The following is an 18,891-nucleotide window of genomic DNA, read 5'->3' as shown; positions in this document are numbered from 1 at the left end:
GTGAGCTCTCATGTGCCTTTGATACCAGGATACAGGCAGAAAATAAAGTTGAAAATTGACTTTGTGTATATTTAAAATTTAATTAATTGCTTAACTCTTATGTTAAGTTTTTCCTGGTATTAAAAAGACAAGTGTATTTAAAGAATTAACATAAAATGGGGGAATATAACGAAATACATTTGCAAGGCGCTAGTAAATTCATTTCTTTAAGAAGCCGTCATGGGACGGACATAATTTAACAAAACTTAAATGAGCAGTATACGTCACTGATAATACATCTTTCTAAACAAGGTATGTAAGAGATTAACGTACATTGTAGTAGAGTTATTTTAAAACAGTAAAATAAGCATAAATTCTAACTTCTAATTGAAGAGTGTATATGATTTTTAATCACTTATTATTATTTCATCTTTCGTACTAATATGTATAATGCTTTTATTATTCTGCAAGTATCCTCATTACAAATTACACAGGTTTGTTTTGTTTCTAAGGGATTATGCTGTTGTTTGCACTGTATTCCGTGTTATTATTCACAATAGAAATTTCAGAATAATAATAATGTTTGTATAAGTTCCGATTTTATGCTAATTGGAACAAAGATAGAGCTTTAACAGAAAAGCGGAACCCTTATCACATTGTTGTATTAACTGCACTATAAGTATCTCTTTTGGAATATTGAAACTTCTCAAGCAGTCACCATATTGGAATATATTCATACTGTAGCAATTAATTCATGTTCAACATCTGTGTTAACTGTCTAAACATTTCTTAAACATTAACACAGTCTGTTAAAGATTAAAGATTTTAACGAATATGTTTTAATGTATATTATGAATTTAATAATGAAATTTTTAAATGTAAATAGAAAACAGTGTGGTTCACTTACTGCTGTGTATATTGCTCGACTGACGCCCTGAGAGAACTCATCCTCTGCTGGCAACAAAACCTTCTTCCAGACTTGGGACAGAGTTCTCAGGTCTTCCCAGATAGATGTGTAGTTTTGTAATCTGTCAACAAGATCACACATCTCACACTATAATTATTGTGGGTAATGTAATGTATGCTACACTTTGATGCACCTTGGAGTTATAAATAATAATTTATACTCATATATTACGTCATATACAGGTGTAGTTCATTACATTACTAGTCTCGAGAGTGACCTGTTGCGCGGTGAGATTGCATTCACGCGCGAGGCGACCCGAGCATAGAAAATACTACCGAGCATTTTTAAGTATTTTCACTATGCGAAAAGCAAAAGAAATCTTTTAAAATATTCCTAACATTCCATAGATTAGTATTTATTTACTTTTCCATAAGGAAACGTTTCATTATTTTATCATTTATTTTGGTGTTTAAATTTGCTGTTTGAACATAGGCCTGTCAAATTAAATAATGGAAGTTAAATTGATTACGCAGGGAAGGATATGTTTACATAGGTAAATAATTGTTTACATAGTGAAGTAATGTTTAAGAGAGGGGAGAATCAGCTGGCAGAAACGAGAAAATGATGACTTTCGCTAGTCTCAGATGTACCGGAAAGAGGCCCATTACCATACATGCTGTTAGAAACGTTTTAAAGAAAGTATCTACGCATTAACCCATGTAATTACAGGGTATACGATTTTATGTTTCATCAGTAACACCGACAAACTATTATGATTTATATTACAGGATGGTAATGCTATTTTAACAGGAACAAAAATAAATTTTGTAAAATACTCAAAGGGAAATTATGGTAAAATTCTAGAAAGAGTGCTATTTTATAAACCTATTCATTCAGCCCAGATACTTGAAAAACATTAGGACCAGTATCCCTTACATCTTTGTCACCAGATTCAAGCAACGCATCTGCCAAAATCATTGTAGGCAGAAAATTGTGATCTTGTGGTTAAGTGATTGACATTGACTAGGTGAAAGATTTGTCAACTAATGATTGAAGAGATTAACTCTTGGGAAGACGCCCGTATTGACTGGGACGAAATATATAAAGAAGACTTGAGACTCCAGAGAATACTAATGCTACCTGACACATAGTAGTAAGAGTATTCTAGACAGCAACGTATGATAGAAATAACTCCAGAAAGCTACCTTAGAACCCGATGAAAAACACTGTAAAACGCTACAATTCTATGTGACAGAAATCATCCGAAAAAGCTATGTTCGTAACTAAATAAAACACCTTAAATAAAACAGGTAATATTGTAGAAAGCTAAAAATATTACCTGACATAGGAATAAATTTGGAAAATTACATTCGTACCTGACACAGAAAGCACTTTGGAGAGCTATGTTCCTACCTGACATAGAAAGCACTTTGGAGAGCTATGTTCCTACCTGACATAGAAAGCACTTTGGATAGCTATGTTCCTACCTGACACATAAAGCACTTTGGAGAGCTACGTTCGTACCTGACATAGAAAGCACTTTAGAGAGCTACGTTCGTACCTGACATAGAAAGCACTTTGGGGAGCTATGTTCCTACCTGACATAGAAAGCACTTTGGAGAGCTATGTTCCTACTTGATATAGAAAGCACTTTGGAAAGCTATGATCCTACCTGACACAGAAAGCACTGTAGCAGTTGTCGGTGCGCAGTTGACGCTGCACGGACAGGTCCAGCTTGTTGGGTGGCACGTACATGGATATTTGACTCTTGGTCAGCACCACGTAGGCTCGCAGCACCGGGCTGAACGGAATATCTCGCCCACGAATGTTCAAGAGCCACGCGATCTCATCTAGTGACGTCACCACCATTGCGTCACACCCATGGCCCTCCACCATCGTCCTCACTGCCGCCACCTTCTCCTGCCACGTTTTCCCTTTTACAAACAGTGATACTGGTTGATAACAGGGAATTGATCTTTACTGAATCTCCATCCATCACAAATACTCTAAAACCTTACATAAATACTACCTTAAATTTAACAATTATTAAATTCTTTAAAAAATCAGTTGCACTTTTTGTCTCTTAAGAAGGGCTGTAATGAAACGGCTTTTAGTTATACCTCTTAAGAACAATGCTAAATCTCACATAACACTTTTGTACCCTTATTTTTGATTACAAATACTTTTCCATTTTTATTTTAAAGTTATATTTTACGAGTATTTTAACGATAAAGTACCATAATAGCGTTATGCTGCATACAGGTATTAATTATGTCTTTAAAATGAGGCACCTCCCATAACTCGTGACCAACAATAAAGGCGTAGAATATTTAAGGTGTATCATTGTCTTTACGGGACTAACGGAAAGATGGGAACCAGTACAGCCAGCTCTCATGCAAACAATAAATAACTCAAGAAAATAAATACTCAAATGCTCTAGTGTTGAGCATTATTTAAATTCGTCTGCTGTTCATAAAAAATGTATGTTTCTGAACCACTTGAAAGCATATTAATTCATACATAGAAAGGTACGAAAGAATCAACAGCCAAAGACCTAGAGTGACTGTTACTAAACTTTTCTGGAACAATTTGAAAAAATTAAATTTCTCAGTGTAAATAGTTTGTGTTTTCCTAAACTGTATCAGAGTTTTTTTGTTGAATCGATAAACCAGGAAAGACGACATCTCAGGGAAAAATATATCACTAGTAACATGATGTTTATTTAGAATTTGTCGACATATTAAGATTTCTAGAAACCAATCATCCTAACAATCGAATTGGATTTTCTGCAAATGTTTACAAGGCATTAATTCTACAAAAAATGTTAATACATTGATTAGTAACGTAAAATCGATCATGTGAGAAAAACGTTACAAATGGACTAAATAATCCTAAATATCCTAATATCATATGGGCTATTTTCAAAGCTTGAGTTATTTTTATAAAATCGAGGGAAGAGGCTTCAGGATTCTGACCTGCATACTCGATGGGCCAGACGTGGGCATCATGCTTGGAGTAAGACGGTTGGCTTGATCCCCAGATGAAGTCGACGAGGTTATTGCGGATGGGTAGAAGGTAGACGGAATTCTCGGCGAGTTTCTTGGCCCAGCGCTCCCAGGCAGCGCTCGACACCAGGGTGGGATCCGCCCCTATCCGGCCTCCGGGCTTCAGCCTGTTGCTTACCCATTCTGGCATGCTTGACTGTCAAAAGCAGGGATATTATGATAAGTCTTAAATGTGTCTATCTTGCCAATTATATTAAGCAACGTTTTAGTATTAAAATGTGAGAAACAGAAGACTTTTATTGCTTCACTACTGGTCTATACTGAGTGATGATACGTAATCTCTTCAGGCAGCAAGCCCACTAGTCCATATGTCGCAGTCAACGCGTTTAATGACGTTTATTGTCGTTAAATTTATATTTGTGAGTGTTTTATGTATTTATGATAACATCCTTCAAACATACATTATCGTAATTACAGTATTGACTTAAATATTCAGAGGAACAAATTAAATAAATTAATTCAGACACATATTATACTCCTGGTCTTATAGTTTTGGTCAATAACTAATATGTACACCAGGAACTTTGAAGTGTATGACACGAAACTCGAGAAACCAGTTTTGTTTGCTCACACATTGTCCAGAGTCTGGGCGAACAGCGAATAGATTATAGAATATCCATAGTTTATCCCTTTTCCCCCTTCACCGGAAACTTTTTGTTAGAATAACGACTGACTGTGACTAAAACAAGTCTCCAGGCGAGTTATCTTCGTGAGGCCTGTTACGGGAAGAATGACCTACCTTACTCAAGGGCATAGGTATATTTAGAGAAATTTGTGGCAAATAGCACTTTTGAAATTTCCTCACTGTGGGAGTGCACTGCTATCCTATTATCTAGAATTTATCTGAATTTGCGTTGAAAACAACAAAAAAGATAATAAATTCACATCTACGTCACGTCTTCCCTGAACCGTCCCAAGCGAGATCATTTATTTAGGTTACGTGCGTGATAAACGACTATTTTACTGTTAAAGCTCGGTGAACCTGCGAGACAGAGAGATCGCTGACTGATGATAAGGATACAGCGCGTTTCACCAGCGATCGGCAGAGTTCAGTAATTAAATCCCAAGTGGCCACGCGGTTGCCAGGATCCCTGATAAATGAGGTGTCTGGATTAAAGCGATCCCTGCTAACAGCGGGATATGGTAGGGAGATAGGAATTGAAAATAATCCTTTTCATCGCCTGTCAGAGGCATGATGGAGACTGAAATAATGAGTGTAGGTAGCGTGGCTCAGCGGCCGTATTAATAACAAGCTGTAAATAACCACACCTGGGATCTGTCACACCCTCGGCTTCTGCTGAGCGTTGACGAGACAGTTCATACACTCGTTAACGTTCATTGATGTATATTGTGCCACTGCTTTGGAAGTCATGACAATAGAGTTCAAAGTAACAGCATAACCATTGTTAAAAATGTCGAGGCATAGGATGTGTAGGAGAAATCCAAATTTTAGTGAAACTAATTTCATTACACATTAATTTGGTGGAAATAATTTTCCCTTAGGAATGCAAACATTGATTATTAATGATGTCGTTGTTAAAACTAAAGTACAAAATATTCCGGTAGTTATATACTTACAGTATAACGGCATTCTGTGTTTAACATCTTAATTAAATATATTATATGAATGCATTGTGGACACATGCTCTTCACTGAAATTCAACTCCATTTCTTGTTCTTAATATAGCCGTTACGTAACAAAACTGTATATGCAATTTCAAATTTACCGGAATAATATAAGTTTAAGGAATATTTATACTGGAGTTAAATACGTAAGGGGAGGGAAGGGGCAGTCGCTGGTGAAAATAAATAACTGTTGACAGCAGATACTACTGGAGAGCGAAGAAATGGAGATGTTTGAACAATCGACAGCTTGCCTCTGGCAATATTGCTTGTCACCGTGGGATCATGTATATATTTTGTACTCGAGAGACGCTTGGACGGCACACTTTTCTTTTCTTTTCTTTCTGCTTACTTCGTGACTCGTATATATGCTTTGTTCTTGTACTCCTGTAACACAAAAGGGCGTTAAGTTACTGAACTGTAGAACGCCGTGTTACAGAGGGATTGATGTTACAAGCTGGTAACCAAATCAATATACAACCCATGCTGCTACACAACATTAACTGATATTATTATTCGGAAATAAAACGTTTATTTAAGAACAATACCACCTCGATTAATCTAAATTGGATAATGGGAACAAAATTTAAAAATTATTTTATACTATTCACGACGAAAAAAATGTATTCAAATAAAATTGAACGCCCTAGTTATTGGGGGAATATACAAATTTTGCACGATACTTTATCTGGGTTTATTTTCAAACCTGCACATTTATACAATGATTTGATGCGATTTCCAGAATAAGCCATACACTGAAAGTGTGGTTTTCACGGCATAGCCTAACGTTTACTTTGACCATAGCTTGTCATTTTAACTGTGCTCCATCACGGCTTGCTGATCAAGGATGGATTCCACTTGGTCTACAGTTTCTACTACGTAGATCTTGGTTTCTACGTTTCTACGTAGCTTTGAAACCAACGTGGACAACAAAATGTCCACTAACATCTGTGCAAGTCTTAGTATCTCAAAAATCCAATTTTTTTATGTGCAGTATTATATACAAACATGTATATATATATATATATATATATATATATATATATATGTGTGTATGTGTGTGTGTGTGTGTGTGTGTGTGTGTGTGTGTGTGTTGTGTGTGTGTGTGTGTGTGTGTGTGTGTGTGTGTGTGTATCTGTGTATGTATATGTATATATCTGTGTGTTCGTGCGTGTGTTACTCAGTGACGTAAAAACTACTGGGCCGATTGTATTGAAGTTTTATACGGACATTTTTAGTCTCTTGTTAACTTGAAAACATCTTCCAGTTACACCCCACAGGTCTCTACAGTTGCAAAATATCCCATCTTGGTCTCTAAAGTTGCATTAAAGCAAAAAATATTATTAATTGAAAGAGTCTGTTAAATGCAATAAAATGTTCTGTGTAGATATTGTTTTGTGTCAGCACAACGCTATGTTTAACTAATTTACCCATTATTTACAATTTATTTACATTTATAGTCTTGAAAGCATAGAGAAAGCTTGATAGTAACAACGTGTCTTATTTTATTTTCTGCAGCCGCTGTTGGTCACAGAGTAAGAAAATATCCAGGTAAGAACATTAAAAGTATTAGTAAAAATTATACAAACTGTACATTTTAGAAGTACTGTACTATAATGCATATTTAGCAAATATATGCAGTGCTTGGCTAGTATAGTAATGAAAATATCTAAGAAAAAGCTACCATCAAACTTTTACTAAAATTTGAAAACAGTTATATAACCAATCCAGAAGTAGGATTCTCGGACCTATGTATGTATGTATATTTCCTTAATCGGGAGGATACGGCAAAATCAATTATAACATAAAAAGTACTTAGACTAGAATAAATTACAATGGCTACAAGTATAGACTTTTTGACACATTTTCGTGGTAATCGAAATAATGCGACTAATACGTGTGTAACTGCTACTAATAATATTATATAAAAACCGAATGGTCTGTACATGTGTGTTCGTTTGTGTCTTACTCAATCATGTACAATCTACTGGACTGATTATATTGAAATTTTACATGGATATTCTTAGGGACCCTGGTTAACATATAGGCCTATTCATATTTCGAAAATCTCTCCGGGATCCAATGGTCTTGGAAACTCCCTTTTTGGCTTAATCAGCAGATAGTAAATATGCTTTTGTAATCAACCGTTTTAACAATTTTAAACGTCTTTACACTTATAGGTTGAAAGAATACGTTAAGCTATCAAGTAACAACACTTCTAATTTTAACGTTTCCTCTTGTAATCGCTGTTGAACATAGATGGTATCAAGATAATAAAACTGGAGTTTTAGTGAAAATAAACTATTAACTGCAAGTTTAAGAAAACAGTGAAATATGCAGGCCTTCATCAGTAGTGTAATGCAGATATCAAAGACAAAGTTTGTATCTTACGTTTGGTACCGATTTCAGAACTTATAAAACGCATCTTATTGTTTGTTGTACGGTTCTCAGAACTGCATATATAAATATTTTCTTGGTCAAAAAATATAACAAACTTAACTATGGTACCAGAATTACCTTAGACCGAAAGAATATTATAACGGCTGAAAATATACACTTTGTGACCGAAGTGAGCTTCTCAGATATATGTATGTACGTATATTTTCTTTATCGGGGCTAAAAGACAAACAACCATGTCTTCCAACTTTAATTTTAGGTTTCCTCCACACTGGGCTTAAATGGTTCCATTGTTACTGATATTGTTGCAACTATTCAATGCGTAGCCATAGAATATAGAAGTGAAATTCAAGTTATCTTACAGGTAATTTTATAAACTGTCTCACTCTCAAACTTCAGAGTCCAAAAAACACTCCTCTTTAAATTTCGATCTAAATGGATCAGCTGATTGGAATATTCTCCAGTGACTATCACTTCTCTGAAGTGTTTATAATATAATTTAAAAGAATATGCCGATGGTATCTCTGTTTTCCAACAGAGTTTTCCAGAGTTGCGTTTGAAGCTGCTCGTAGATTATAAATAATAAAATGAAAAGAATATTCTTAGGTACGATGCTACAGTACATTTTACATACATAACTTAAAATATTGTAATTACTTCTTGATCGGTTTCAAGTTAAGTAGTTTGATTTGTCTCAGGCGTGTTTTACCTAACGATGGCTATATAACTAATTTTCCACATAGAAAATAGGCCCTTATAACCTTATTTTCCTTAATACATCTTCAAAATGTTATTTCTCATACTTATAATACACTAATTTTAATTGAGTAATAAAAATGCTGTAATTATTTAATCGATAAAATACTTTTAGGTATGGTACATTGCATTTTAAGGACAAGTAAAGAATGTGAATGCATGAACAAGGTTAAATACAGATGTCTTTGATCGGTGGCGTGTAAAAATACTCGTAATACTGTAAAGAGTTTGCAGTAGTAGTTACACATACAACGTTATGCACATTACACCCTTGAGGAAAGAAGTGTGGAAAATTTATTTTCTATACGTGTTGTGTAATTGTTTGTTTCCAATATTATGTTAACAATGAATATTGACGAGGCATATTAATGAGGCATCTTGTTATGGAACCAACTATTAGAGTTAAAAAAAATTACTCTATATAGACACACAACAAGATTTCGCAAGATATTAGTTTAGAATATATTTCTAAGAATTGTTTACGATTTTTAGTGTGTATTTTAATAACTTTGATCGTCAAACATATAACCTTGGGATGTCAAATGGTTTAATTTAATTCCAAACTATAAAAAATCAAGCTACAAATAATCAAGCCTAAATAATTAGAAATCATAAAAACACATTATAATGGAAGAGTTCAGTTAATCCCGTTTATACATTATTTTATTAGGAAAACACTAGGGCAGAGGTTTATCTTATATCACTATTAGGTTTATTTTATTATTTTAATATATTTTCAGTAAAAATAATAAAATTGTTATTTGTTTAACAATATGAATATTTGATATTATATCCTCCGATACTAAATTTACAATAAATTAGTTAAAAAAATTCCATAGATTTAAACAAATTTTTGTACGAGAAATTTTCGTATTTCAAACTAGAAAAAAATAATGCTACAAATAATCAAGCCTAAATAATTAGAAATCATAATAATGGAAAAGTCAGTTAATCCAGTAACAAGGATAACTAATCATAACGATATAATAAACACTAACGGTAGGTACATAAATGTATACTCTTGTGGAGCTCAACCATGTGAACATATAAGCTTATAATGTCCGAGTGTAAATGGGAAGACAACTGTGGTGAAATGTAATTTCAGTTTCATGATTCCTCTGTATACTCAATTTGTGTTGAAGTGTTTTGTAGCGCTGCTTGGTGTACGACCTCCAATATTATCCGTAAAGTACTGAATCTTTAATTAAAATCTTCTCCAAACACCATGGATATGAAATTAGTTTTTACTCACTAACACTTTAGAACCTGCCCTAAAAAATAATACAGATGGAGGAGCTAAGATAGATACGAAATTAAAATGAACAAAAATACGTTCTTGATATTTAGACTTACGTATTCTTGTCCAAAACTTAAAAAATAACGCTTCATATTTTGTATGATTGTTACTCTAAGCTCTATCATGAACAATTTATGGAGTGCATAATCTGTTAGTATAAACTTAAATAAATGAAGAGAAACAGTGAATATTAAAACACGTACTGTGGCTATGCAAATCCCTTCTGAGATAAAACGGACAGCTCGCTGAGTGATGATGTGGAAACCCGTATTTTATAAACTCAGGTAGATTTAATAAATTATACAGCAAGGAAGTGGCGCAGTGGAGGTATCTTTGATAAATGAGGTGTTTCAATCCCCTTGTACAGGGAGTGGGGCAAGACTGACATGGGAAGGCAACGAGACAGTTAGAGGTGGGAATTGAAAATAAACCCTTTCACTTCCTGTCAGAGGAATGATGGACGACTGACATAATGAGTTGAGTATAGGCAGCGCGGCTCAGCGGCCGCATTAATAACAAGCTGTAAATAACCACACCTGGGATCTGTCACACCCTCGGCTTCTGCTGAGCGTTGACGAGACAGTTCATACACTCGTTAGCGTTCATTGATGTATATTATGCCACTGTACTCATAGTAGGATCTATCGTTACACATTTCACATACAATCTTCCAATTCAGTTTAATATAAACCAACAATATCAGTGAAGTGTTTATATTGAGTGTTATACTGATTGATTAAATATCACGAAACAAAATTCAAATATATACACTGACAAAATGATGTAGGCTAGTATAGATTAATTACGAAAAGGAAAGGAATAAAATAAACATAAGCATTTGCCTTACATTTCCTCATAAAAAAATACTGTCATATTTTCACAAGTGGAGACAAATGTTAAATAACCAGGTAAAGAAATATGACATAAGAGAAATTTTCGTAAGGTATAAATTGCTTTATACCTTACGAAAGTAAGGCACTTTTTATTATATTTAAAGTAACTTTACACCAAAATATTTCAAGATTATGCGTGACCAATTGAGTAGCATTGTCCCTTACTTTTTATACTAACAGATATTGACGTTATATATTAAGTAGTGGTAAATGAAGCAAGTTAGCTTTTTGTGGGCATTTAAATGTCATCCATGTTTTAAAAAGCTTAAATTTACAAACCATAAATGAAAATACTTAAATTAGCTATACTCGTTGTTGAATATGACATCAAGCACAACATACTTCAAGGCAAAAACAATTCTTATGCAATAATATTGTATTTGTGCACAGTACTTCAAATGAAGTCAAGTGACGAACAGACTAAGTAATATAAATATCAGCGGCACATCTTTCCGATGGTATGGCAGGAGACGTAACAATCGACAGTTTGCCGCAGGCTGTGATGCTCATCACTCAGCGACAGTTTCTCCTTACAAACGGTGTGATGTGGTTAGTAACTCTCTCTCGACTCACCCCCCCCCCTTCTCTTTCTAGATTTATTTCACCCACCAATCAATCCCCATATTTAAACACTATCATCCTTAAATAAAGAATGTTTCGTTATCGTACAATCGTCAATAAATCTTACACAAAGTTGCAAACGTTTTACAAGTAACTGTACATCATATTCACATTTTAGTTGGTTATGTATTCTATCAAGTTACACTGTTTTCATAGTATAACAATTGAAAAAGTGTGCTGTATGTATTTGATGAAATAATTCAGTGGTTGAATATTGAAAATTATATGTACAATATTTTACGTTGTGTATCAGAATGTAACCTATATTTTATAACTATTTAACCGCCAAAATTACTAATTAAACCCACTTTGCACGATCCGACATCTATTGATGAATAGATTTTGTTTAAACTAAAATATATAGTTTTAGTTTAATATAGTCGTTAAACTTGAAGAAGGGTTTATCACTTAGAAAAAAAATTGTATAGATCAAAATATAATGGTCTTCAGCTATTGGTAAGTTAAACAATGGGTTAAATAAATGGCAACATGCAGAAAATAAAGTTTATTAAGTTAAGTTTGTTATTTCATTAGGAATGTAGAAATCTTTTGATATTTTTTTAAATTATTATATATAAATTTCAATATAAAATTAGTTTATGATTTAATTATGTTGGCTGTGTTTCGAAAACTTTCGTGTGTGGTGTTTGTTTCCTGAAATATTAAACATTGATGAACAAAATGTAATTTTCAATAACTAAATTATCATAACTTATTATTTTCATAATTTAGCGTTTTGTAACACTTCACAATAATAAATATTTATAAATCTACGATTTAATCATGTTCTGTGTTTGTGTTATTAGTTGATACTTTTATGATATAATAACTAATATAGCCAATATTTTACTGTGACTGAAAAATTACAAACTTTATCTGTGTAGATGTGTTTGTGTCATTTCAGGAGTTCCTTTCCCACGTAGCCCACTGGACCTCATAAGTTTAGTTAGATTTATAACGTATGCTATCAAATCTTATCCAACAATATGCAAGTTTATGAGAATTGTACGGAAATTTTTATTAAGATATAGGATCTTCACATAGTATAATTAAACTACAGATGAACTTTGTAGTTTGATAATATCAGTTTAATATTATCGAGTATTGCAGTGTATATACAACTCACAAGTATATCAGTAATGGAATGCCTGAGGGTTATAGGGCAGTCAATCGTGTGGCGATGTAATTATAAGCTTATTGGATGTTCTATACAGTTAGTTGTGTAGAAGGGTTGTATAGTAAAATACGTGAGCTCGTTTCAGAATGTATTTAACCTATAATTTCCATTTTGAAAACATTATACTCAAGTCATTTATCTTTCCTACTGATGACATGTAATAAATTAAATACATTTTCAACAACATCAGACAAAGTAATCTTTAATAACAGTTCCGTTTAAGGATTCATGAAATTGTGTATGTATACATGCTGATGTTCGAAAATATCAGATCCGTGATATGATATAAAATATATTGTTTTATCAGTATTTATTATATGATTCTTAGTAACATATGGTATAATTATATATATATATATATATATATATATATATATATATATATATAATGTGTAATTAGTTTTCTTTTACCACGGATAATTTTTACAAGAGTTATGACCTGAATTTCATATTAGGTATACTACAGCCATTCACCTGAAACACTTTCATCTTTTTTATCATACGTAGTCCTTGCATTAGTTGATTTTTGATATTTTGAAACATTAGTTCAACTATTTAAGTTTAATATTATTATCAATGTTATTAGATTTAAAAAAATCTTTTTTGTATCCTGTCAGCATTATTGTATATTTAAGCCATCTTAACGATACTTACAAATGCAAACTGTTATCTTACATACGAACGAAATGGTGTCAACAATTTGTATGTAAATAAATAAATATATTGTTAGAACTTACGTAAAGGCTAGTTATGTGTAATGTGAAATATAAAATAAAATATTTTGATGAGATAAAAAATATGACTTGTATAATGTTGTATTATGTTCAAAACTGAAATTAAACACACGTGATATAATCCTAATGTGTTTAGCCTTTATTTATTGCCTTTATTGCCTAATGCCTTTATTTATTTACTGTCAACGGTAAATAAAATACACATAATTCATAATTAATAATACTAATTAAAGGAATAAGTAAGTAATATAATTAATTTAATAATTTTTTTACATATTGCATTTTTTGTCATGAATAAAAGGGTTGAAAAATAAAAAATATATAAATGTTTAAATATTTTGGCCTTACTCTGGAGAGCCTATTCAATCAATAAATGTTAGACCGAAACTGGCAATACCACTAGTACACTTCGAAAGGCGAGTAAAGGCGGCGGAGCTGTGTCCTGATTGGCTGAAGCTCAACCAATCACCGATCAGTCTCTCCAATCAGCAGTCAATGCGGCTGCCAGGTTTGAATAACCTAATTCTGTTTCCTTTTCGTGTTGCTATCCTTCTTGATTAATAACACTTTAAAAATATTGAAAATTAAGGTTTCAGATTGTGCTACATTTAGATCCAAATCAAAATAAGTAACATCCAGAACTAGCCCATCTTTCTTACATCTAAGGATGCCTGCTCAAAAACTGAAAAACTGTTTGACACCAGTTAAGGATTAACGAAATCACCTAAAGTATACTGAATTCCACATTGTTACGGCTCAGCCTATTGGACATACGAAATATTTAATGTCTACACTAGTTCATGGACGCGAATCCTAAGGATATGGAACAAACCATCATAGCAATTACAACATACTTAAAAATCCAAACATGCAACAATTCAAAGAGTTTGGTTGTTATTATTCATTACTTTATTATACCTATTGTTTCTGTCACCTCAAGCATTATTTATTGTTTATCCAACACTTGTTAAGTTATACAGTTTCATTATTTAGCTTGTTGAGTTTTGAATAGTTTATTTATTATATATTTAATTGTGTTTTATTCCTGAGTTTCTTACTTTTATTCCTATTTTCTATAACTTGTTATTATATACATGTTTCAAATCGTTTATGAAATTACTTACTTAGTTTACTTTTAGTTCATCTAGTTTGAGTTTATTATATTATTGCATGTTACTTTGTACAAAAAGACATTGCTGTTGGTCCAGTAAATACATAAATAAATAAAATAAATAACTTCAGCTTAACAAAATTAAATGCGAAAATTCAATTTTATTATCCAAGAGTAATAAAACAAACCTTAGACATCAACAATACGTTAACTAATGTTAACAAAAAAAAGCACCATATCATCGAAAACCTAGAAACCAATGATGTTTGAATCCAGTTTGACCGCTGATTAGACAGATTCAATCACGATAAAGCGCCCCCCCCCTTAATTCACCTGTGGACGTATATTACTTGGTTGCCAGTTTTAAATAAATTGTAAATTTTTTGTCTGAAGATAGATCTATACAGTTAAAAAAAATAAACGTGTATGAGGATTTGATTTGTATTAACAGTTTTAAACTCTGTGTAAACAGGAAACCCTAGTCAGTATTCATTTAGTGATATAGTAATTATTCACTGGAATTATTTTGATATAGAACTACCTTTTTAAAACTGTATAAAAAGCATACATAAGGGTTAATGGCTTCAAACCCAAGGCCTCCTTTTAAATAATATTCCATTTCTCATTTAAATCACATTTTTCATTTATAGAATTACAGAAGCGGTATTATAAATATGATATAAATTTACATGTAGAAGGAATGAACTCACCACGAAAATAGATCTATTTTCAAAATAATCCTAAAAAAGGAAATAAGAATAATATTATGGCAATATACATAATTTCTAAGATATTTCTAAAATATCGCTGATGACGTAGAAGCGGGAGTTTCATCAGCCAGAAGCGGCGCGGGAGAGTTCACTAATTAAACTCCGTGGCGGGAGGATCCCTGACAAATGAGGTGTCGGGACTAATGTGATCCCTGCTCACAGCGGGGAGTGGAAGGGGGTTGGGAATTGAAAATAAACCTTTTCAACGCCTGTCAGAGGAATGATGGATGACTGACATAATGAGTGTAGGCAGCGCGCCTCAGCGGCCTTAATAATAACAAGCTGTAAATAACCGAGAACAGCCACACCTGGGATCTGTTAGACCTACGGCTTCAAATGATTCTTGACAATGCAGTTCCTAAATCCGTTTATAAATATTGTGGTTTATATAATTAATGTGGGAATTACAGCCGAACAAGTTAATGAGCTAAAGGAACACAGATGTAAACTGACTTTGCTTTTGACGCCTTGAATGGTCAAACAATATATAGGGTCTCCTCCATATAGGATTTGGGTGTTACCGCTTGTGCTGATCTCTCCTCCCATGAGCACGTTTATGATTTATGCAGACGTGCACAAAGGATGTTGGAATTCATCCCAAAGGCAACTCATGGCATGACGAGACCTGCTGTTTTAAAACACTCTTTCCATACTTTGTACGTCAGCTCCTGGAGATGTTAACACTGTTTGGTCCCACCACCATCTTGGTCTGATTAATATACTTGAAGCTATCCAGAGGAAGTTCTTAAGACTGGTGGGAATGCTGAACTTCAGGTCGAACTTCTCCTTCCAGAACTTTAAGTCAGGCGTGAAGTTGCCAATATCTTATTTCTTGCCAAATTGACTGTCCAATGCTCATCTCCCAAGTGGATTTCCGTAACACATCAAAGACTCGGTCACTTGATCTGTTCGGGAGGTGTTATGACTTCCAGGGTCCACTTGGGAGAATGAAAACACTAGAGAACAGTTTTTGTCATACCAATTATTTCTTTAATGAAAGTGTCTGAACAGTTCAAAGAAGAGTTCTGGCTGCGCCTGCATAATTATTTAAATTAAATTTACTGTATATTCTCATTTTATTAGTATTGTAGATTGTTATCCATTGCTATGTTATCGTTTGGTAATTGTTATTTTGTTGTTTGTATACTTATTGGTTTTGCTGTTGGAATGAAAAAATAAATTAGCTATGAATATTCCTTAGGCGACGGGCAGAATAGGTATAACGGATTAGTTTTCCAAAATGTTCGAGTAGCTGACCGCTGCGATCACTATGGCGGGAGATGCTCCCAATCTTTGCTAGACGACTGTCTACAGGTATTTATTACAATTACTGAAGACGCAGACATATTTTTTATATGTAATTGAAATCGCTCAACGTGTTTCATCGTTAACATGAATTCAATAATTTATTTGACTATTATGTTAAGCAATTATTGATTTTTTACAGATGAATGAAATTGTCGAGCGGCGATTTGACAAGTAATAATGGTAAAAGGACAATGAGCAAAGGTGAAAAGTTGAACAAATGACAGTTTGTATTCGGAGATATTGTCACCCGGAGACGATACCCGTCATCGTCAACTGACTGATACTCGATGCGCTTAGGTCTACGTCCCTCTCCACGCTATAATGTATTACATAGTAATCCTTTATTGAACAAAAAGCTTTAACTTAAATGATTTCCAATGCATTTTTGTTAACAAAAGTGATGTAACATAATGTTACTTGTATATTCGAAATTGTATATTTAAGTGATAGTTAATTTTGTATTCTTTTATTAGTCCACTTTGTATTTGTGATATATAAATGAAATGGGGTATGATTAACACTAACTAATAATTTATTTGTTAGACGGAGGATATAAAGTAGTGTATGTGTAGTATTTTTTATGTGGTGATCATTAAGGCAGAATTAAACCGACCAAATCACCATAAAGCTTACATATAAAATAGGAACTAAATTATAATGGAGACGGTCAGATGGTGTAAGTGGAAATAACTTAATTAATTGTAGTTCAAGTTAACGTAGTTATTCTAAACTTCTGTGTTAATATTCTTACATGGGTTCACGCTACCGAGAATAGTAATCCATTGATGTAACTATTAATGTATGTATCCTATTTAGTGAAGGTTTAGTTAACAACCAGTATGCCCTTTGTGGGATTTGTAGCTAACCATTAGTTTTAAAACATTTTCTAACATATAAATTTAGATGTGTGCATCCAGAAGGCCCTGTGTACAGATATAAAGGACATTCTGAAAAATCTGTGTTTATTTAGATTTCACTTCTTCTTTGGCTTCAATATTTTTATACCTAACTTTTAAAAGCACCATGGAATGTGAAGTATAATAAAATTTAGATTACTGTTCTAAAATATAGTCTATGTTGCTTAGTCTTGTTTTTTTTTTCTCAAACCGCAAATACAGGTAAATAGGAAAAATGAATTTATTTCATGTATAGGTGTGTAGTAATGTTTTTTAAAGGAGTAAATAAATAATTTTCTATTTAAGAGTATGAATTACTAATAAAAATACATACATAGCAGTAAACATATACATATCACCAAAGATTAATTAATATATTTGAATCTATTTTCAGTTGAAATAATACAATAACTATTTATGGAACAATATGAATTATTAATATTATTTCCTCCGTTCCTAAATTTTTAATAAATAGTTAACAATTCAATAGATTAAATAAAATTTGTATTTACTGAAGTGTAACAATCTAAATTAGAAAATAATTTTAAATAATGACTTTAAAACATTCAGACTTGCACAATTATTTCAATAATATTAAACAATGTTGTGTCGTAATTTTCACTGAAAAAGAAAAATGTGGTAAATTATTGCTTATAGTATCAAAATATCCAAACCTTGTAGTGAGAAATCTGTATTAATTTTTAACATTATTCTGTAGTTTCCAGATAGATAAGTCTCTTATTGTTAAGTTATTATTATTGGTATAACTAAAGATATTCTAGTAAATAAACAATCGAAATCAATACAAATTTCCTAATTATTGTAAATCTGAAAGTACAATAAAATTTTACGGCCATCGTGTAAACGCCTTCAATTTTCAGATAGTAATACATGTACTGCATAGAAGTTGGGGCTATTATTCAGCAGGCGTAACGCCGAGTTACTGCCACTTTAGTGCTTTTTTCCTGACAGTCGAACACGTAAGATTGTTGAATTATAATTCTAGCTTTTACATTTACAACTTAGCTGTTACTCGTAACTTTGCAAGCATTCCTCCCTGTCATGTTACACTCAACTGGTTTATAATGACAACCGAACATCATAAAAGTGTACAATTTCATACTATTTATCCTGGCAATTTATATTTGAACTTATTAGGGTGAAGGTCTGAAACGGGAGAGCTAATAACATCTTATGGAGCACATTAGAACAAAAAATACTTTTTGCAAAACATATAGAAATTAATAACAAAGGTTCAAACCATGAAGTTTTATGCAAAATGGAAAATCTACATATGAAATCATACTTGACATATCTTGCGACGATACATTCAGATTTTTTGTTTATTAAATTTGTC

The 18,891-nt window shown here is 32.7% G+C and overlaps 1 protein-coding gene across 1 annotated transcript in view; it reads right to left on the bottom strand.

Annotated features, from left to right (window-relative positions):
- Positions 1-4,084, bottom strand: part of LOC124359362 (xaa-Pro aminopeptidase 2-like) — a 33,083-nt gene extending 28,999 nt beyond the window's left edge. Inside the window, exons 1-3 of the mRNA XM_046812042.1 lie at positions 3,862-4,084; positions 2,559-2,820; positions 887-1,007 (exon numbers count right to left, since the gene is read on the bottom strand). Of these exons, the coding sequence (XP_046667998.1) occupies positions 887-1,007; positions 2,559-2,820; positions 3,862-4,081 (603 nt within the window). The 5' untranslated portion in view covers positions 4,082-4,084. The remainder of the gene's footprint in view (positions 1-886; positions 1,008-2,558; positions 2,821-3,861) is intronic.
- Positions 4,085-18,891: the final 14,807 nt, after the last annotated feature.

This window comes from Homalodisca vitripennis, chromosome 4 (genome assembly GCF_021130785.1).
Source record: "Homalodisca vitripennis isolate AUS2020 chromosome 4, UT_GWSS_2.1, whole genome shotgun sequence".
In the NCBI taxonomy this organism is placed as follows: Eukaryota; Metazoa; Arthropoda; class Insecta; order Hemiptera; family Cicadellidae; genus Homalodisca; species Homalodisca vitripennis.
This window is presented reverse-complemented; position numbering and strand designations above follow the sequence as displayed.